This window comes from Scardinius erythrophthalmus (assembly GCF_964197995.2).
Source record: "Scardinius erythrophthalmus genome assembly, chromosome: 11".
Lineage (NCBI taxonomy): Eukaryota > Metazoa > Chordata > Actinopteri > Cypriniformes > Leuciscidae > Scardinius > Scardinius erythrophthalmus.
Window position 1 is genome coordinate 31,184,633 of NC_138231.1, and position 21,531 is coordinate 31,206,163.

Genomic DNA, 21,531 nt, shown 5'->3' on the forward strand with positions numbered 1-21,531 from the left:
AACGGAAAAGGAAAGGGTTTTTTTTATTATTTAATTTTTTTTTTAATGAGGTTAGGTGCTCACGAAAGAGGTGAATAGGGTAAAATTTTTAAATAATAGACATCACCATGAAACTTCCTCAGTTGATTACTTACACAAGTATATATAAAAGAAAAATATTAAAAGTTTTTGAAATTTGTATGTTTAATTATGCAAATTAGGCATATCTCATTAAATATGCGCGATTTTGCATATATTGTCGGCAGATCGATCTGAACCAATGATAAAGTAAAATAAAATAAATTTGCCAGGTGCAAAATGCTTTTTTCATTTTGTTTACACACAAGATGAAAAAAAAATTCAGAGGGATTTCAGGATATATGCTTTCATTACCTAGGAAATCAAAATATACTGTTCATAGCCTTAAAAAAATAGATTTTCGCCATATTTTTTTATTAAAATGTCACATAAATTAGGCCAGGAATGATTTAGTAACAAATCCCTCTGAAAATAGTGTATAACCGGAAAGTTTGGTGTACATAGGTGCCACATAGGCTGAGATGTTTGTACTGGAGAATGACAAAAAAATTATTTTGAGAAAACGGCATTTAAAGATTTAAATAGCTCTAAATGAGATTTCGTCATTAGCTTTAAATCCCCCTTCGGACATTCACGATTGGTTACTGATAGAAAGGAAATGCCCATATTTGGGTTACATAGCGTTGTGCAGGAGACTCTTACAGGAGCTTTACAACGATACCGGTCATGACAGACTTCAGTAAACAGACGGAGCTCAGCATGTCACTTTGGAATGCTAACTTCTTGGTAAATTCGAGAGAAACTTACTAATAAACATCTTAATGTATATTTTCAACGTTTTCTTTATAGCAGCTTGATAACACATATTGAAGGAGTAAACTAGCCCAAAATCTCAAAACTGACCACTGCATGAAAAATCAATGTTTTTGCCTTCCTTGTCTCGCCGTAATGAAAATACAGCTGTTCATTGTTTCTTCATGTTAGTTCACAGTGCAGTATATAATGTTAACAAATACAACCTTTGATTTGAATAACATATTAGTAAACGTTGAAATTAATATTAACTAAGATTAACAAATGCTGAAGAAGTATTGTTCATTCTTAGTTCATGTTAACTAATGTTAATGTAAAGTGTTACCATTTATTTTTTTGCAATATTTCTGGTGTTGATAGGAAAATATTAAAACGGATTCAGAATATAAAAACAGTTGTGATTTCAAATTCCTTAAATTGTAAGTATTCTCAGTTTCCTGTTGTATCTTGAGCTGCCCCCTAACAGTCGACTAAACAACAGAACAACTACAACAAACTCGTTGACAAGCACTTGTTGTGAGGGGGTTAAGAGATACTTGAAACTCATTTAAACAAGTTCACAGACATTTTTAGTGCTTATGAATAGAAATAGCACAAACCCTTGACAAGTATGGAACTTTCTAGTGTGCATGTTTCAGTTACCTTTGTTCACGCACGCTATCAAGTGGAGAGAACTTTAAAAGGCTCAACGTTTTAGCGTTTAAGAAAGAACTTGCTCTGTCTCCCCCTGTAGGTTTCTGCTGGTAGGGCAGGCTATGCCTAGTATCCTCGACGAGGAGTTGAGCAAGGACGGTCTGGACACTCTGTCATCTCGGCCGTTCCGTAACGCCGGGCGGCAGAGCGGGCGGCAGCTCTCCGTCTGTGGGACTCCGGAAAAATCCTCCTACAGGCAGGTGTCCATGTCTGACCGATCCTCCATCAGAGTAGAAGAGATCATCCCAGCCGCCCGTGTCGCGATACAGGTGCGTTACAGCACCCAGTGCCCTCTTAGTTTTCTAAATGTTTTTTTTTCTGCACCCTTTATGACTTGTCTGGTTTGTTGTTTCAGACCATGGAGGTGGGGGACTTCACATCCACAGTGGCGTGTTTCATGAGACTCACTTGGGCGGCAGCCGCAGGCCGATTGGACCTAGTTGGCAACAGCCAGCCAATCAGAGAGACGACCAACTCGCTTCTGCCGCTGGGCGTACGCAGCAGGGTTAGCAGTACAGGTGAGACTCTGATCGGTACTATATTATCTGTTGGAAGTTATAATAATCAAGATTTTTTTTGTATGTTTTCTAAAGTTTCTTCTCCTGTGCTAACCAAGGCTACATTTATTTGATCAAACATACAGTAAAACAGTAATATTATGAAATATTATTACAATTTAAGATAACTGTTTTCTATTTTAATGTATTTAAAAATAACAAATATTTATCGGTGCTCAATTATTCTTGTTTTTATCAATGTTGAAAATAGTTTTTGCTTGTGATTCTCTGATGTATAGAAAGTTCAGAAGAACAGCATTCATTTGAAATTTACTGTCACTTTTGATCAATGTCCTTGCTGAATAAAAGTATTCATTTCTTTAAAAAGAAAATTTTACTTACCCCAAACTTTTGAATACTTGTGTATTAAGTACTAAGCAGCAGCATTTTTTATTTTTTTACATTGATAATAAGAAGTGTGTCTTGAGCAGCAAATCATCATATTAGAATGATTTCTGAAGGATCATGTGACACTGAAGACTGGAGTAATGATGCTGAAAATTCAGCTTTGCATCACAGGAATAAATTAAATTTTAAAATATAATAAAATCTAAAACATTTCTTATGAATTGTAATATTATTTGTAATAATATTTGATCAAATAAATGCAGCCTTTTTGAGCATAAAACGATAATTATCGAAAGAAAATGCTTTTCTTACTTAGTATTTTTGTCTGATTTCCAGTCTAAAAATTCTTAAATCAAGATGCATTTACTAGATAAGTAAAATTAGATAAGATATTATGTCTTGTTTTCTGGGTTGTTGCTTAAAACAAGCAAAATTATCTGTCCATGGGGTAAGAAAAATAATCTTAATTCAGACAGAAACAAGATTATTTGTCTTATCCCATGGACAGATAATTTTGCTTGATTTATTTCCCCAGAAAACAAGACATAATATCTTATGGCATCTTACTACTTTTTTTGATATTTGGACTGGAAACAAGACAAAAATACTAAATAAGAAAAGCATTTTTTGCAGTGTACGTCTGTCTTTCAGTCTTTGCATCTCTCATGTTCTTGCGTGTGTGTGTGTGTGTGTGTGTGTTGCAGGAAGTAACTGCAGCTCCGGCAGTGAGGGAGAGATCACCACATTGCAAGCTGGGATATGCGTCAAACAGCTGTGTGTGTCCATCAAAGACACTATTATCGCACGAGAAGCGCTCTCTTTACTTGTCACATGCCTTCAGCTACGCTCCCAACAGCTATGTAAGAAAAAAAACACACGCTCATATGCTAAAGAAAAGTCAGCAAAAATTAAAACGCTTATGTAATCGCTTTGTTTTTTGTTCTAGCTTCATTTTACTCTCTGCTTTCTGTGAATGATTTCATCATTGATATTCTGCTGGGCTCGTCCAGTGGAGAGGTCAGTGCCTGCGTTGGAGTCCTGATTAAATGAAACTGGTCTTATTAAGTATGACTTCCATGTCCAGATGCCTAAGGTCTTTCTCTTTCACAGATCCGACGTGTGGCGTGCGATCAGCTGTACACTCTCAGTCAGTCAGACACCTCTGCGTACCCTGATCTCCAGAAGCCCAACCTCTTCCTGCTGAAGGTGGTTCTGACAGCCCAACTTCCTCTCTGGTCCCCTACCAGCATCATGAGGGGTGTTAACCAAAGGTCAGACACACCGAACATGCACGATTTCTTCAGTTTAACCATTTCTGACAAACGAGACCTAGAGAAAATTGCTGAAATGAAGTAATCAAGCATGGATTGTTACTGTAACAGGCACACAAATAAAGAAGATATTGTGTAAACTTCGTAAAGCTGTGAAATGATGAGTATCTACTGAGCTAAAATGATGATCATGTTTTTAGGTTGCTTTCACAGTGCACAGAGTATTTTGACCTGAGGTGCCAACTACTGGATGACCTGACCAGTGAGTTTCTTCCTTATTTTGAATAGAAATATATAATATAAATGGCACTTTCCACAAATAAAATGTTTTGGTCTCCCATTTTTATTTTTTCTAACTATTCACATACTTTTTAATATATTACATATTGTTAAGTGTAGTAAAAAATATTTGTAATTTTTAAAGGGATACTTCAGGATTTAGCATTAAGCTTTGTATTAGTAGAAAACCTGTAGTATTTTCGAATTACCATGCTTTCCCCCCTCATATCCCCCTGAGATGAGAGATTTATGTATTTTTTGTCTGGAAAAAATCCTCCGATGACGCAAAAATCGTCATTTTGCGTCATCGGAGGATTTTCTGGCCAGAGGCTAAAGACTACAGCCAGTAGAAGGCGCTGTTCCGCATGTTTTCAGCCCGCCCATAGAGGGTGGGATCTCACTCACATAATGTACACAGTATCAGCCGTCTTTCTTTGGAAGCTAACCTAGCAGGCTCTTGTTCTGTGGAGAAAGCTGAATAGTAGGAGAAAGCTGAGTAGTAGGAGTTACCATCCTCCTTTTCCCGGACTTGTCCGGCGGGCGAGATCGTTCAAAATGTCCGGGATTCGTCTTTTGCTTTCTGCGGTCGCCATTCATTGTTTACATGCACACCTCTTGTTTCAGTCTAACTGAATTCATTCCGATCGGTGAATCTGAATGTAGTGTTTACATGAACGCTAAACAAGTGATCGGTTGATTTGCGTTTTAACATTGCTAAGAAAATTCCCGCTCCTCCTGAGAGATACGAGACCGGCGCGTCTCAGTAATGACGCTACTGGCCTCGCGCCGTTCTCCCGCGGCCGTCAGCCTCGTCCTGTTCGCCACAGTAAACATAATGAATGGCAACTGTTGAATGCAAAAGCCGAATCCCGGACATTTTGGGCGATCCCGAAATCCCAGGCAGACTCGTCACGGAGACTCACTGGTAGCCTAACCTTGCGTGGCCTCCTAGGGCAGCGAAGCAAGTGCATTCTGGGAGTTGTTGTCTTTCATCCACATAAGCAAAAAATACTTTTTCTGGCTTTTCTCAGTCTAGAAAGCTCCAAATTAAAAAAATTCTTCACATTTCTTCTACATAAATGACCTATTTTAAATACACATTCATCTTTCTAGAGGTGAAGTATCCCTTTAACTAATTTAATTACCTAAAATATTAAGCTTCTTCACACATTTTTACTTGCAACCCTGTTACCAGATGATTTTTCCCTCTATTACAAAATGTACCATTCTTTAAAATTGTGACACTTGGGGAAAACAAAAACAAAAAAACGGATTGCATTTTCTAGTGCAGTGTTGTCTGCATTTATCAGTCTTACTCTTCAACCATGTTACCCAAGTTATTGTTAGTTGCAGACAAATATGTGTTTTCTGTTTAATCTATGTGAAATGTAATTGTATCAAGAGCTTATTTGACATTTGTCCCAAGTTATTGTTAGTTGCAGACAAATATGTGTTTTCTGTTTAATCTATGTGAAATGTAATTGTATCAACAGCTTATTTGACATTTGTCCCCAAACTAGCTAGTCACTACTGAACGATCGCTTGATTTAAGCTAAAATTTGCAACCCTGTTACCCAATCTGCCCTATGCAATTAATACAATTAATGTTTTTGAGTCTCAATTGCACCCAGGCTGCATTTATTTGATCAGAAATACAGTGATATTGTGAAATATTATTACAATTCAAAGTTATCTATATTTTAAACTGTAATTTATTCCTGTGATGCAAAGCTGAATTTTCAGCATCATTACTCCAGTCTTCAGTGTCACATGATCCTTCAGAAATCATTCTAATATGCTGCTTTGCTATTTGATAATAATAATAATCATGATATATTTTTTTTCAGGGTTCTTTGATGAATAGAAAATTCAATGAACAGCATTTATTCGGAATAGAAAGGATAGTCTTTACTGTCTTTACTATAATTTTAAAACTATTTATAATTTGTTAACAATGTTGCAAATTCTACGTACTTCATATAAAAAATGAATTGAACATAAAAATGCTAATTAAATATATTTATTTTGGCCTCCTCAGTATTTTCTGAACATGAAGCCATTTGCTCAACCCTATTTTGTTCCTTTTACTGTATATGGAAAGTTCCAAATGTAACTTTTAGGGGGGTGACCTTTACTTTAGTTCTGCTTAGGGAATTTAAGAATCATTTTTTGATTCCTTCGGAAAGGCTCAGCCCCATGTGTTTCATGTTCTCAGCATCAGAAATGGAGCAGCTTCAGATCGGCCCGGCAGCCATGCTGGAGGATGAAATCAGCTGGCTTGATAATTTCGAGCCCACTTGGACCAACGAGCTGGAGACCAGCGAGGCCGACAACATCCTGCTGGCCGGACACCTGCGCCTCATTAAAACCCTGCTGTCCCTCTGCGGCAGTGAGAAAGAGCAGTTTGGTCAGACACTTTTCCGATAAATATGACAGCATGATGTGACTCATATGGAGATTCGGATGTGGATTAGAATGTTTTTTCTTGTTAATGTGCTGCAGGTCCTTCTCTGATCCAGCAGCTTTTGGACGACTTCCTGTTCAGAGCGTCTCGAATCATCCTGAACAGTGACAGCTCATCTAGCACTATAGCATCTATCCACGACTTTCACCCAAAGTAAGGTGAAATGCATACATTCACACGCATTGACATGTAAGTTGCTGAAATTGCCTTTAGCGTTTGTGCGTGTGTTTCTCTCAGGTGCAGTACGGTCAGCAGTCGTCTGGCGGCGTACGAGGTGCTGGTCATGTTGGCTGACAGCTCTCTAACTAACCTGCAACTCATCACTAAAGAACTGCTGTCCATGCACCATCAATCTGACCCATCACTGACCAAAGAGTTCGACGTGAGTGTCCTCACTGTCCTTCTGTCTTTTGAGGAGTTTTGCAACATAGACACTGTTATTGAACTGAACTGAATTAAATTGACATTGGATGGAAACTTGTTTCCACAGAGTAAAAACATTTAAAAGGTAATTGCGACTTCTTTATCGCAAGAGTTTATATCTAAAAAGATTTGCAAGAAATAAAGTCAGAATTATGAGAAATATACTGAACACAGACTTTATAACTCCAAATTCTGAATTTATTTCTCTCAATTCTGACTTTATTTCTCGCCATTTTGAGTTTATAACTCGCCATTCTGACTTTATTTCTCGCCTTTTTGAGTTTATTCTGACTTTTATTTCTCAAAATCTAGTTATATAAATTTGCTTTGAGAGAAAAAAGGCAGAATTGTGAGAACTCATTATTACCTTTTTTTATTTCCATGACAGAAGCAAGCTTCCATAACACTGAACTGACTCGAGCTGACTAACTACACTATTGTCTTCTATAGAGCTCGCAGCTTATAGCTGACGTAAACTTTTCATAATGAACTTCACACAATTATTGAACTGAATTGACTTGAGTTGATTAAAGTCCACATGAAATCAAAATTGACCATACTTACTTTGTTTGCCTAAATTGATCGTTTTGTGGTGAACAATTCATCCATGCAAGTCAATCCACACAAAAAAAAATTTTGGATTCGAAATCTTTAATCAAAATCTGAAAATGCCCCTCCCCTCTGCATTGGAGGACCTTCCCTGATGACGTAGACTTGACGGCTTGGTTTGGGAAACGCTTAACCACTCCCCTCAAACCGTTAGTCTGCTATGAGTGAGAGATGGAGAGGAGGAGTGCTAGAGTAAAACCCTGCCCTATTCCGTTTCACTGGGAAATATGTCACAACACTGGAGAAAAGTCGTTTGCAACTTCCGGTTCACGCGGACTTTAATGACACTATAGTCTTTAGAGCTGCTTTACACCTTTTTGTCACATATTTTATGAAGTTTGCATCATGTTATTTTCCTCTGTTATTGTAAAGCGCTATATAAAAAAGGTGATTTGACTTGACTTTGACTTTGCCATGTTCTACTGTAAGAAGCCTTACAAAAGATGTATTTCCATTCATTTGTGTCATGTGTGTGTTAGTATCTTCCTCCTGTAGACAGCCGCTCTGTGTCTGGGTTTGTGGGGCTGAAGAACGGAGGGGCGACCTGCTATATGAATGCAGTGTTCCAGCAGCTCTACATGCAGCCTGGTTTGCCTGAGGTAAACTTCATTATTACAAGTGTACGGTTAGCACAGTCTCTCTCCATTAGGTGACGCCCTAACCTAAAAGTAGTAGGAGTGAACTGGCAAAGTGTTTATAGCTGTCTGACTCCATATTTTGGTTATTAAACAAAGGATGATTTTTATGCGTGTAATTATAGTTTGTTTTGTTTAATTTAATTGTATTTTTTCGACAGATGGTTCTTTTTTGGTATACTTTTTTTTTCTTCTTTTTTTAGTACAATTCTTTGATATTAGTGCCCAAGCTGTTCCATCTGCTTATAATGAGACATGCACTCTTATAAACTGCATCTTTATGCACTTTAGCTTAGTTTTCATTCTTTAGTTCTTTTACAATCTCCCAACATTACATTTATCAATCCTGCAAAAGGTATCATGGTTTCCACAAAAACTGTTTTCAGCGTTGATAAGAAATGTTTCTTGAGCAGTAAATCATCATATTAGAATGATTTCTGAAGGATCATGTGACACTGAAGATGAGTAATGATGTGGAAAAAATTCAGCTTTGTCATCACATGAATAAAAATAGAAAATTTTAAAAATGTGGTCTTCATCATAGTTTTTGGGTAAGAATATAAACCTGTGTGTGTGTGTGTGTTGTAGTCTGTCTTGTCAATAGAAGATGATGCTGAAAACCCAGAGGAGAGTGTGTTCTGTCAGGTTCAGTCGCTGTTCGGTCACCTGATGGAGAGCAAACTGCAGTACTACATACCTGAGAACTTCTGGAAGGTGAGAAGAACCACCTTTATGATCATCCATACTTAAAATACACTGTATGCATTTATTTAAATTTAAAAAGTTATAAATTCAAAAAATACTTCTTCATTTTTAGTAGTGATCATTTTAAAGTGATACATGATGATAAAAGTGAAATGCTTCCTATCAGTCCAGTGTTTCAGCATAATATATATATATGCTGTAGTTTTTGTCATTTTTAAATGTCTATATAGTTTTTATTATGTTTATTTTTGGTTATTTTTGTACTTTAAATTTGAACTACAAATATGGTATTTTAGTTAATGTTTTGTTGTTTTAAGTTTTAGTTAATGATAATAACCCTGCTCCAGTCATCAGAATTAAGAGCAAGTATTTGATCATTCTCATTACATGCAGATCTTTAAGATGTGGAATAAAGAATTATATGTGCGAGAACAGCAGGATGCCTATGAGTTCTTCACCAGTCTGGTGGATCAGCTTGATGAACATCTAAAGGTACAGCGCACCTGATGTCCCCTGCATACTCGAGTGTACGCGCACAGTCTGAAGTGTGTTTGTAATCCTCCTAATGTCTCCCTTACAGAAAATTGGTCGAGAGCAGATCTTCAAGAACACATTCCAGGGCATTTTCTCCGATCAGAAGATATGCAAAGACTGCCCACACAGGTGAGCCATTGTTTGCTCACCCACATGTCATTCCAAATACATATTTTTCAAGTAGTCTTCTTAAAAACAGTGGCTTGAGTTGGTGTTTGGTTACGGTTTGTAGGTATGAGCGCGAGGAGACGTTCATGGCTCTGAATTTGGGGGTGACGTCCTGTCAGAGTCTGGAGATCTCTCTCGATCAGTTCGTCAGGGGTGAGGTCCTGGATGGCAGCAATGCTTATTACTGCGAGAAATGTAAAGAGAAGGTACAGTTGGATACAGTTGTTCTCCTCCTTAATAAAGAGCTGCAGTGAAATATCTATGTACATTTGTGCTCTCACATTTTGTGTTGCAGCGGACCACTGTGAAGCGCACCTGTATAAAGTCTCTACCCAGCGTGCTGGTCATCCACCTCATGCGATTCGGCTTCGACTGGGAAAGCGGCCGCTCCATCAAATACGACGAGCAGATCAGAGTAAGAGCTCTGCTGATGTCATGTAGTTTTCGGCTGCAACTAATAAATCATTTAAAGGGATACTTCACCTCTGGGAAGATGAATGTGTATTTAAAATAGGTCATTTAAGTAGAAGAAATGTGGAGAAATTTTTGAATTTGGAGCTTTCTAGACTGAGAAAAGCCAGAAAATGTATTTTTGGCTTATGTGGATGAAAGACAACAACTCCCAGAATGCACTTGCTTCGCTGCCTTAGGAGGCCACGCCTACCGGTTAGAGAGCACAGTTGAAAACAACAAGGCTAGCCTAAGTAAGTGATGAGTTTGCCAGGGATTTAGAGACCCAAAATGTCCGGGATTCGGCTTTTGCGTTCTACAGTCGCCATTCATCATGTTTACTGTGGCGAGCAGGACGAGGCTGACGGCCGCGGGAGAACGGCGCGAGGCCGGTGGCTTCATACTGAGACGCGCCGGGTCTCGCATCTCTCACGGAGGAGCGGGAATTTTCTTAGCAATGTTAAAACGCACATCAACCGATCACTTGTTTAGCGTTCATGTAAACACTACAGTCAGATTCACCGATCGGAATTAATTCAGTTAGATTGAAACGAGAGGTGTGCATGTAAACAATGAATGGCGACCGCAGAACGCAAAAGCCGAATCCCGGACATTTTTAACAGTCTCGCCCGCCGGACAAGTCCGGGAAAATGAAGATGGTAACCCCTACTTACTCAGCTTTCTCCTATTATTCAGCTTTCTCCACAGAACAAGAGCATGCTAGCTTAGCTTCCAAAGAAAGACGGCTGATACTGTGTACATTCTGTGAGTGAGATCCCACCCTCTATGGGCGGGCTGAAAACATGCGGAACAACGCCATCTACTGGCTGTAGTCTTTAGCCTCTGGACAGAAAATCCTCCGATGACGCAAAATGATGATTTTTGCGTCATCGGAGGATTTTTTCCAGACAAAAAATACATAAATCTCTCCTCTCAGGGGGATATGAGGGGGGAAAGCATGGTAATTCGAAAATACTACAGGTTTTCTACTAATACAAAGCTTAATGCTAAATCCTGAAGTAACCCTTTAAAATTCAATTATTCTGTTGATTATTTCGTTATACACTACTGTTCAAAAGTTTGGAGTCAGTAGAATTTCTAGTAGAAAGTTATAAGTGTCTTTACTTTTACCTTTGATTAATTTAATGTGTCCTTGCTGAATAAAAGTAAATTTTATTGACCCCGATCTTTTGAATGCTAGTGTATAATCGATTTGCATCCATTTCCATAATTTGTTCACTTTGTGTGCTCTTAGTTCCCCTGGGTGCTGAACATGGAGCCATACACTGTGTCAGGAATGGCCCGTCAGGATTCAAGCGCGGATCACGGTGATAACGGAAGGGGGGGTGAGGGCGGATCCGGGGGGTCGCCTCGGAAAAAGGTCACCATCTCTGAGAACTATGAACTGGTCGGAGTGGTGGTTCACAGCGGACAGGCCCACGCAGGACACTATTACTCCTTTATCAAAGACCGCCGGTGAGTGACAGCAAAAGAGAGACCTTGTCTGTTAATGTGTTTTAGCATGTTGCTCTGTTCTGGTGTTTACTTGATCAAAAGTGAGATAATTTATCGTTGATCAGACAAAAATCATAAGTCTGATCACTATTCACAGGATTTTTCAAGTTCACCTGGTTATTTGTGAGTTGATAAAAAAAGATAACTATTAAAATAAATTACTCTGAAAAGAAAACTATCAAAATAAAACGCTTACTAAAAAAGTATTTTATGTTTACCTCCACATCATTTAAAGGAACAAGCCGACTTTTTGGGACTTTAGCTTGTTCACTGTATGCCCCAGAGTTAGATAAATCCATACATACCCTTTTCATCTCCGTGCGTGCCGTAACTCTGTCTGACGCACCCACTGCTAGCCTAGCTTAGCACAAAGACTGGAGGTAAATGGCTCCAGCTAGCATACTGCTCCCAATAAGTGACAAAAAAACGCCAGCATTTTCCTATTTACATGTTGTGATTTGTATAGTCACAGCGTGTACAAATAACAAGGTCACATGAGACAGCCATCTTCTAACCGTATACATACTGGGAACTATATTCTCAGAAGGCGAAGCACTGCTACTTTGGCGGAGTGATTTGCTTGCAGCGCCTGAGAAGCCCCGTGGTGAGGAGCAGAGAATTTGCTCAGAGTTGGGGTGAATCACTCCACTGAAGTAGCAGTGCTTCGCCTTCTGAGAATATAGTAGAAGATGGCTGTGTCTCATGTGACCTTGTTATTTGTACACGCTGTGACAATACAAATCACAACATGTAAATAGGAAAATGTTGGCGTTATTTTGTCACTTATTGGGAGCAGTATGCTAGCTGGAGCCATTTACCTCCAGTCTTTGTGCTAAGCTAGGCTAGCAGTGGGTGCGTCAGACAGAGTTACATGGAGATGAAAAGGGTGTGTGTGGATTTATTATCTAACTCTGGGGGATACGGTGAACAAGCTAAAGTCCCCAAAAGTCGGTGTGTTCCTTTAACCATTAAACAACATCAGATAACCATGAAAGTGAATGTGTTGTTAAATTATATATAAATGTTTAAGGTCAAAGGGGTTCAGCTGATAGAAAAGTTTTGGAGTTCTTAGTCTACTACACAAATTATGAGAGATGAGTTGCATTGGGTTTTAATACTTGAGTTTTATACCAGGAAACAAGATAGGAAAAAAGAGATTACAGAATGCATTGTAATATTACATAAAGCTTTTGGTAAAGGATCACAGGTAGCTTGTGTTTGAACGATAAGTTTATGAAGTTCTGCGGAGTCTATTTCCATAATACTTCAGTAACTGTAATATCTGAAACATGTGCTTAATTTTCCTGGGAGGTCTTTTGCCCCTCTCTGTGTGCATGTATGTGTTTTTATGGGTCTCTGGGGGGCCGTGCTTCTGTTTTTGGCAAGAGTGCTTTTATTAGAGTCTTAAACTGTCCCAGATGCTTGGCGGCATGATGGCGCTTTTAACCAGCGCTTTATTTTTTTCAGGGAATGAAGGAATGTTTGAGTGACCACTATGAACTGAGCAAGATCCATAACATGTTTTTCCAACGCTCTCTTCCCTTTTAGGGGTAGTGCACGAGGACGCTGGTATAAGTTTAACGACAATGTTGTGGAAGAGTTTGACATGAACGATGAGACTCTGGAGTATGAGTGTTTTGGGGGAGAATACAGACCCAAAGTTTACGACCAGTGTAAGTCATTAATATTTCTTTAAATCCATAAATATTAATTATGTCAGAAGTAAGTACCAAGTCAGTAAAATAAACATTTCTGGTAGTACCTCCTCTGAACATGAACACAAAATTAGGCCTAAAAGTAACTGAATAGCTATAAAATAAAACATAAATACGTAAACGGCTTACAAATATAAACTTCAAGCCCTTTTACTTAGAGGATATATTATACCCCTTTTCAAAGTCTTGTTTTCGGGGTCTACTAGAAAAGGTTTTAATGTTAAAAAAACACATATTTGACATTGTTGCAGCACCTCTCTTCCCAGTCTGTCAGTAACGCTCTGTTTAGTTCCTGTCTCTATGAAGCCCCACCTTCTGAAAAGCACAATGCTCTCTGATTGGTCAGCTGGACCAGTGTGCTGTGAATGGTCAATCGTTTCAAGCGTTTTACGTTTAACCCTTACCATAACCGCAAGTGTCAACACACTACTAACACAACTCAGCCAGGCCTCGCCCCTTTATATTGCGTATGCCTTGGTTGGGAATTATTAAAATGAGGAATATTATGAGGTGTTCATTCCCGGAAAGAAAACTCAAGCGTTTCAGGCAGTTCAGAAACAGTGCTTACTGATATAGAGATACTTTGTGCTTTGTAACCTTACAGACATTTTTCGTGCTCAAACAGCAACTTTACACGCTAAAAGTTGAAAATGTTAAAAAGCATAATAGGACCCCTTTTATTTAGTTAATTTGTTTCTTTGCGTTATTAGCTAGAATATTCTTTTTTTTCTGTGGTATCAAGAAACAATTTCACTGTACATCTTACACTTATCCTAGATAGATTAAATTCACCTCATTATCCTCATTATCACTCATGGGGTTCTTATGATTATGTGTTCACATGCTATAGCGAACCCCTATCCGGATGTGCGGCGGCGCTACTGGAACGCCTACATGCTGTTCTACCAGCGCATCAGTGACCAGAACTCTCCCGTCCTGCCCAAAAAGAGTCGAGTCAGCATCATGAGGCAGGAGGCAGAGGATCTCTCCCTGTGAGTTAGCGTCTTCCTCCTGCATCGATGTTTGAACATGGACACACTTATTAATGTTCATTATGCTAAATCTCAGGTCAGCCCCGTCCTCTCCGGAGATCTCACCCCAATCCTCCCCACGGCCTCCCAGAGCCAACAACGACCGCCTCAGCCTGCTCACACGCTTGGTCAAGAAAGGAGAGAAGAAGGGTCTGTTTGTGGAGAAGATGCCCGCCAGGATCTATCAGGTAGAGATTTTAAGGCCTGTGACTAAAAGAAAGGTTCTGGGTTCAATATCAACATCTTCTGGAATAAAATATATAAATGGTTGAGAGAACCATCATGTGTCATCCTGATAATATTGTTCTGAGGTATTACGATGTTTTGACAAGTTTGACACACACCTGATTTTTCTATAGATGGTGAGAGATGAGAACCTGAAGTTTATGAAGAACAGAGATGTTTACAACAGCGATTACTTCAGCTTCACACTGTCTCTGGCCTCTGTCAATGCGGTAAACACTGAAAATTCAGTTGATTATTGCCTCTTCTGTAAGCTCTGTATATTGACTGCACTCATTTTTGAGCTTTACCTTTTTACAGACAAAGTTAAAGCATCCGTCTTATCAGGCCATGGCAAAAACCAGTCTGCAGCTGGCTGTCCAGTTCCTCTTCCACACGTACCTGCGAACCAAAAAGAAACTCAGGTGAGACAAAGCTTTTGTTCACAGTGCTTAAACTCAAGGCTTGTTCCAGTTGTTGTTATTATTGTTAAACTATTACAAAGACGAGAGTTAGTGGTGAAAACATTTTCTATTTCGTTATAAAATATTTATTTTATAATTAATAATTATATATATATATATACAGTACAGAGAGAAAGAAAGTAATCGTAATAATAAACAATGTGTAATGCACTGTAAATTTGCAAAGTAAAATATATATACATATACACATATATACATATATCTCTATATCTCAATATCTCATTAAATGAATCTCCCAAGTGTGACTTTAGACTGATTGTATGTTATCAATGTGCAACTCTGCCGTCTTCTCTCTCAGGGTGGACACAGAGGAGTGGATTGCTACCGTGGAGGTTTTGTTGTCCAAGAGTAGCGAGGCGTGTAAGTGGATGGTCCAGTACCTGGTGTCACCTGAAGGACGGGAGATCATCAAGTGAGCGTTATGTCCATCATCCTCTGTATAAACACTGGCAATAGAATCACCATTGGCAATAGAATCACCATTGGCTTTTAAACATTTTAAACACTTAATCATATATATATATATATAGAGAGAGAGAGAGAGTGCCATTTATTTTAAAGAAATACAGAACACTTTTAAACTAATTGTCCAAATAAGATTTGAGGCCACTGTACATTTAAATTCTGTTAAAAAGAAATGCATGGAGAGCCGTAAATTGTGCTAAAAGACCATGAGGGTTTTTAAGATGTTCCCTCACTTTTGTTTCCAGTTCCCCCAAAACCAAAAACACCTGTGTTTATGTAAGTGTATGGCCATAATTGTATTGCTACAGCCACAGCTGCTTTCTGACATCCTGAGAGGTGGGTCAGTGTAGAGCGTGTAAGCGTGATCTGGAGATTCGCATCCCTGTTACACGATTGGCGGGTTGGTATCGGATGATAGGGCTGCCCCAAATATCACCCCACGAGTCCACACCGCAGCCGAAGCCAGGGAATGTTCCGGATTGTTTTATGATCAAGTTCTGACACACTTCCAACAAAACAAGCAACCGTTTCCCTTATCAATGGAGACCTGGAGCCATAATTTCGCAAACTCTTTTCTCCCTGGAAAGAACGATAGAGTTGGCTCTGCAGGAAGAGTTTCCACAGAACCTCCCAACCAGCTCAGATATGCCAACATCCATTATCTCCTACCAAGTATTCATGCAAAACATTCACAAGTAAATGGATGAATCTCATAAAGGACATGTCTTCCTCTCTCTGTAGGATCTGTCTGTTGGAAGGCAGTGTTCGTGAGGTCCGTGTCGTGGTGGCCACCATCCTGGAGAAGACCCTGGAGAGTGCTTTGTACTTCCAGGACGCTGGGCTGGACTGTCTTTTGGACATGCTGCTTTCTCTGTTGGATAAGGACGTCCCGGACAACTGCAAGAACTGTTCTCAGTACTTCAGCCTCTTCAGTAACTTTGCTCAGAGGGTGAGAACGATGATGTCACTGTTATGGGCACCAGACAGTATATTTTAAAAATGTACATACTATTAATTTTCTTAATGGAAAAGAGAAAGTTCAAGAAAGCACCATTAAAAGTGGTCACATTAGCAAAAATGTTGCCTTTTCACCCTCACTTGAAACTCCCGATCATGCAGATTCCTATTAGAATGACTAGAATTCAATAGAACATCAAAACCTGTAAATGTGACCTCACCTTATGTCTTCTAAAGCCACAGAGATTGAACAGATTGAAGTTATTCACTGATGATCTGTTTCAGGGCTATGGACCGTGTCAACTGCTGCTGAAACATTCAGCTTATCGTCGCATGCTTGTCTTCCTTCTGGGAGCCAACCGGCAAACCAATCAGGTATTGCTGACGCCTGATTATGTGAATATTGAGGATTGCTTAAGCGCTCATGTTAACCTCCATTGTTTAATGTCTGCGTTAATGACATTCTGCTGGTTGTGTGTTTTAGCACCGGCGCTGGAGTTCAGCACAGGCTCGAGAGTTCCTGCATCTTCACAACACTCTGGCCTTGATAGTGCTGCACACAGACCTCGCGTCTCAGAGGACAGAGGGTACGAACGCAGTGATTTCTGGACACACACCAAAGTTATTAGCATTAATAAAAACTGTAATGATTATGAGAGAAAACACTTTTTTATATTTATTTTATAAATTAAAAAATGACAAAATGCGTAAGATTTTAAAGTCCCCCTGTAGTCAATAATTTCATCCCTTAAAACTCATCTTTGATCACCAAAATGATATTTTTAAATGTTTTTCCTTGAAAAAAAAATTATTCATGCCTTAAAATGGCTTGCATGTAACTCTACACCCTTGCCTCATTTAGTATGAATATGTAAATGAGCCCAGCCTCCACTCACTCACACCAGCTCAGAGATCCACTCGTTGTCCTGATTGGTTACAAGGTAGTTTGTGGCGTCAGAAACACCAGCGATTTCAAACCGCATTTTTGAAACTGTCTTTGGTTCACTGCAGTTTTAAGGAGAAATGACTCAGCAATGGTGTTGACTTATGAATTTGCACATGGTTTGTCTTAAAGCAAATTAAAAGCACCACATAGACATATAAACAACATTAAAAGCTTGATTTTCACCACGGGGGGACTTTATGAAATTAATGCTTTTATTCAGCAAGGACGCATTAAACTGATCAAAAGTGACAGTAAAAACATTCTATTCCACCATTAAAATATTAAGCATCTGTTTTGAAAATGAATAATAATACATGTTTCTTGACCATCAAATCAGCATATTAGAATGATTTCTGAAGAATCATGTGACACTGAAAACTAGAGTAATGATGCTGAAAATTCAGCTTTAGCATCACAGGAATAAATAACATTTAAAAATATATTAAATTAGAAAACTGTTTTCTAAATTTTTTTACATTTCACAATAGCACAGTTTTGCTGTATTTTTGATCAAATAAATGTATAAGAGACTTCTTTTAAAAACATTAAAATGCAGACCCCAAACTTTTTAATGGTAATAAAAAAACAAATCTAAAAAGTCCACTGCATCCCTTCAGTAGTGCAGCAGACTGCACTTGTGTTTAGATGTTACTGGTGTTCTGTGTGACTGATGAGGTAAATCTGATGTGTTAATCGTGTGTGTTCAGCTCAAGGAGTGTTCAAGCACGCTTCCTCAGGACTGGTGGCTCCATCTTCACCCCTCCTGCCTCTAAATCCAGACATCAACACGCTCCTCTTTAAAGCGGAGGGACATGTGTATCTCATGGAGGTAAGACTACATCTCTTTTTCACTCTCTCCTGTCTCCATCTGTCTATTTTGCACTCTTCTGACTGAGGCTCGTGTGTTTCAGGTGATGTTTGCCATGCGTGAGTTGTCCGGCCCGTTGTCGTTTCTCATAGAGATGATCACATATTGCTCGTTCTGTAACGAACCGTTCTCACTGGGAGTCCTGCAATTACTCAAGGTTGGTATATCCTTACCTATAAGAATTTTGTTTTTAAGAATGAATCAGAATTATTTGTAATTAATAATATATAAAAGATCATATACAAATCTGAAGTAACCTGACAATGTGTTCATGTTCTAGAATCATCTGGAAACGGCTCCTCCTCATGAACTGAAGAACGTTTTTCAGATGCTGCTAGAGATCCTGGTGAGTGATACTATATAAATGTGTGATATTGTTATGAATACTACTTTGGAGTAGGTAATGATCTTCCTGTCACCTCTCAGATGGTAGAGGACCCTCTGCAGTCCCAGAGGCTTAAATATGCATTTGAGTCTGAAAAGGGCCTTTTGGGTAAGAACCATATCACTTGGCTGCATCAGCATTAGTATTTGTAAGATTAGACTGATTTGAACTCACTTGATTCTTGTTTATTCACAGCTTTAATGCATCAGAGCAACAATGTGGACAGCAGTCGTTGCTATCAGTGTGTGAAGTTCCTGGTCACACTGGCACAGAAGTGAGTGTAGAACACCAAATGCACAATATAGATGTTTACATAACTGGGTTGTAAACATATATGATATAATGGCGTAATTTCAGTTATCACTCAATATTATTTCATCTATCCATAATATTGAAATTGAATATTTAATCATTCGTGATCATTTATTATGTTTACATTTAGATGATTTTGCTATCATCTAACACTCAATTAAAGTTAGTCTAAATACACAAAAATGTAATAACACTTGTAATCTATAAATAATAACTATTCATTTTTCATATTCTACACTATAAATAATGTCCATTAAAATGCGTTATATTTGCAGATTCCTTGTTGCATCTGAAATTGGTTGTTTTTCTTGTTACGCCTTTAGAAACTATAACACACATTAAAATGCAAGTATTATAACTCTGGTTACAATTATTCATGTGACCATACAATGCATTATAAGGTGCGTTAATTAAAAATACTTTTATAATGCAGTATAATTAAAAGCTTCAAGTAAAGTGTTACCCATTATCTGTAATGGCCAGATTTTTTAAATATTTGTGCTTCCCTGTTGTTTTTATGATATGATGAGGCTTATATTTTATAATATATAGTATATATAATATTATGGCTTATATTTTAAATGTCTACTATGTTTAAAAATGATGGCAGATACCATTATGGTGACGGATAAATGGTGCATTTTTAGATATAGTGTTAAATAATGAAGTGTTTCTGGCTGCAGTGATGTTAAATGCCTCTGTGTTTCTGTTAGATGTTCTCCAGCTAAGGACTATTTTAAAGAGCTCTCGGGACATTGGAGTTGGGCAGTGCAGTGGCTTCAGAAGAAGGCAAGAGACCACAGATACGCACTCACACAATAGTTCTTCTTTATTGTGCATTTTTTAAATTCCCCCTCTCCTCTTTCAGATGTCTGAGCACTACTGGACACCTCAGAGTAACGTATCGAATGAGACGTCCACGGCTAAAACCTTCCAGCGCACCATCTCCGCACAGGTACTGCATTTACAGTCTGACGTATCATTGTGCTGCGTTAATGTCATTATTGAACTTGTTTTACATTATACATAACCAATATAAACGTATGTATTCGTCATTCCTCTCCTTGTCTTTTGTACATCCTTAATGTTTTGCTTTTCTTTGAGATGAAAACACCCCCAAAACAGCACAAAAATGCTAATTTAAGCTAATTTGCTGTTGTACAAAATTATTTTTTTAATCATTAAAAAAGCTTGCATTTTAAAAACATTTAAAGACTTTTATTTTTGTACCTGTGTTTTATATTTTGTATTTTATTTTAAAGGTTTAGTTCACCCAATAATGAAAATTGTCATCATTTACTCACCCTCATGTCATTCCAAACCTGTAAGACTTTCGTTCATCTTCTAAACACAAATGATGGTCTTTTTAATGAAATCTGAGTTGATTTCTGTCCCTCCATGTACAGCTGCACAACTACCACTTTGACGCTTCAAAAAGTTCATAAAGAGATCGTAAAACTAATCCATATGAATTAAGCGGTTTAGTGAACACGATCACTTTTTATGATGAACAGATTAAATTTAGGTGTTTATTCACATATTCATCAACTCGCACATCAGTTGTGGTAAACGGAAGCTCAAGCATGTTTGCTTGACGTGCGAGAACCAATGAGGTTCATTCTCATGTTACGCAGCACGTTTGAGCTTCCGCAAGAACCAATGAGCTTCATTCTCGTGTTACGCAGCACGTTTGAGCTTCTGCAAGAACCAATGAGCTTCATTCTCGTGTTACGCAGCATGTTTGAGCTTCCGCAAGAACCAATGAGCTTCATTCTCCTGTTACGCAGCACGTTTGAGCTTCCACAAGAACCAATGAGCTTCATTCTCGTGTTACGCAGCACGTTTGAGGTTCCGCAAGAACCAATGAGGTTCATTCTCGTGATACGCAGGATGTTTGAGCTTCTGCAAGAACCAATGAGGTTCATTCTCGTGTTACGCAGAATGTTTGATGTTTCGCAAGAACCAATGAGGTTCATTCTCGTGTTACACAGGACGTTTGAGCTTCCGCAAGAACCAATGAGGTTTGTTCTCGTCGTCACGCGGGTTCTTTTGAGCTTCTGTTTATATGTAAATAAAAGCCTTAATTTAATCTCTTCATCATATAAAGTGATCGTGTCTCTTCAGAAATTTGGACTAAACCACTCAATTCATATGGATTAGTTTTATGATCTCTTTATGAACTTTTTAATCGTCAAAGTTGCGTAGAGTGTCAATGGAGGGACGGAAAGCTCTCAGATTTCATCAAGAAGATCTTCATTTGTGTTCCAAAGATGAACGAAAGTCTTACGGGTTTGGAACAACATGAGGAATTAATTAGTAATTAATGACAGAATTTTCATTTTGGTTGAACTATCCCTTTAAAATGTAAAAAAAAGCTAAGAGTTAGCTAGCCATGCACACCCCCTTTGGCCGTTATGGGAGAATCATGACATTTGACCTGCTAAATGGGGCTCAATGAATGGTGGGTTTTGTGTGTAGGACACTCTGGCTTATGCCACAGCTTTACTGAATGAGAAGGAGCAGTCCGGCAGCAGCAATGGATCAGACGGCAGCCCGGCCAATGAGAACTCAGAACGAAGCCTCAGACAGGTCTCATTATTTCAGCAGTCCATCATCAGTTACATCATAAAACAATCAGCAGCATTATGCTAAAACATTCTAGT

The 21,531-nt window shown here is 38.5% G+C and overlaps 1 protein-coding gene across 4 annotated transcripts in view; it reads left to right on the forward strand.

Annotated features, from left to right (window-relative positions):
* The window catches only part of usp24 (ubiquitin specific peptidase 24), a gene marked incomplete at its 5' end in the record, with an annotated part of 73,504 nt that overhangs the window by 48,718 nt on the left and 3,255 nt on the right, over nucleotides 1-21,531 (forward strand). For all 4 annotated transcript variants that reach the window (XM_081379403.1, XM_081379404.1, XM_081379405.1 and 1 more), the window contains 33 exons: nucleotides 1,565-1,793; nucleotides 1,880-2,042; nucleotides 3,134-3,289; nucleotides 3,376-3,446; nucleotides 3,540-3,700; nucleotides 3,901-3,962; nucleotides 6,195-6,386; nucleotides 6,482-6,596; nucleotides 6,681-6,825; nucleotides 7,955-8,074; nucleotides 8,699-8,824; nucleotides 9,209-9,307; nucleotides 9,396-9,478; nucleotides 9,582-9,723; nucleotides 9,813-9,932; nucleotides 11,223-11,443; nucleotides 13,031-13,155; nucleotides 14,048-14,189; nucleotides 14,266-14,416; nucleotides 14,588-14,683; nucleotides 14,772-14,875; nucleotides 15,234-15,347; nucleotides 16,142-16,349; nucleotides 16,643-16,732; nucleotides 16,842-16,944; nucleotides 18,011-18,132; nucleotides 18,215-18,328; nucleotides 18,452-18,517; nucleotides 18,598-18,664; nucleotides 18,752-18,830; nucleotides 19,582-19,657; nucleotides 19,737-19,823; nucleotides 21,347-21,457. In XM_081379403.1, the coding sequence (XP_081235529.1) occupies nucleotides 1,565-1,793; nucleotides 1,880-2,042; nucleotides 3,134-3,289; nucleotides 3,376-3,446; nucleotides 3,540-3,700; nucleotides 3,901-3,962; nucleotides 6,195-6,386; nucleotides 6,482-6,596; nucleotides 6,681-6,825; nucleotides 7,955-8,074; nucleotides 8,699-8,824; nucleotides 9,209-9,307; nucleotides 9,396-9,478; nucleotides 9,582-9,723; nucleotides 9,813-9,932; nucleotides 11,223-11,443; nucleotides 13,031-13,155; nucleotides 14,048-14,189; nucleotides 14,266-14,416; nucleotides 14,588-14,683; nucleotides 14,772-14,875; nucleotides 15,234-15,347; nucleotides 16,142-16,349; nucleotides 16,643-16,732; nucleotides 16,842-16,944; nucleotides 18,011-18,132; nucleotides 18,215-18,328; nucleotides 18,452-18,517; nucleotides 18,598-18,664; nucleotides 18,752-18,830; nucleotides 19,582-19,657; nucleotides 19,737-19,823; nucleotides 21,347-21,457 (4,060 nt within the window). The remainder of the gene's footprint in view (nucleotides 1-1,564; nucleotides 1,794-1,879; nucleotides 2,043-3,133; nucleotides 3,290-3,375; nucleotides 3,447-3,539; nucleotides 3,701-3,900; nucleotides 3,963-6,194; nucleotides 6,387-6,481; nucleotides 6,597-6,680; nucleotides 6,826-7,954; nucleotides 8,075-8,698; nucleotides 8,825-9,208; nucleotides 9,308-9,395; nucleotides 9,479-9,581; nucleotides 9,724-9,812; nucleotides 9,933-11,222; nucleotides 11,444-13,030; nucleotides 13,156-14,047; nucleotides 14,190-14,265; nucleotides 14,417-14,587; nucleotides 14,684-14,771; nucleotides 14,876-15,233; nucleotides 15,348-16,141; nucleotides 16,350-16,642; nucleotides 16,733-16,841; nucleotides 16,945-18,010; nucleotides 18,133-18,214; nucleotides 18,329-18,451; nucleotides 18,518-18,597; nucleotides 18,665-18,751; nucleotides 18,831-19,581; nucleotides 19,658-19,736; nucleotides 19,824-21,346; nucleotides 21,458-21,531) is intronic.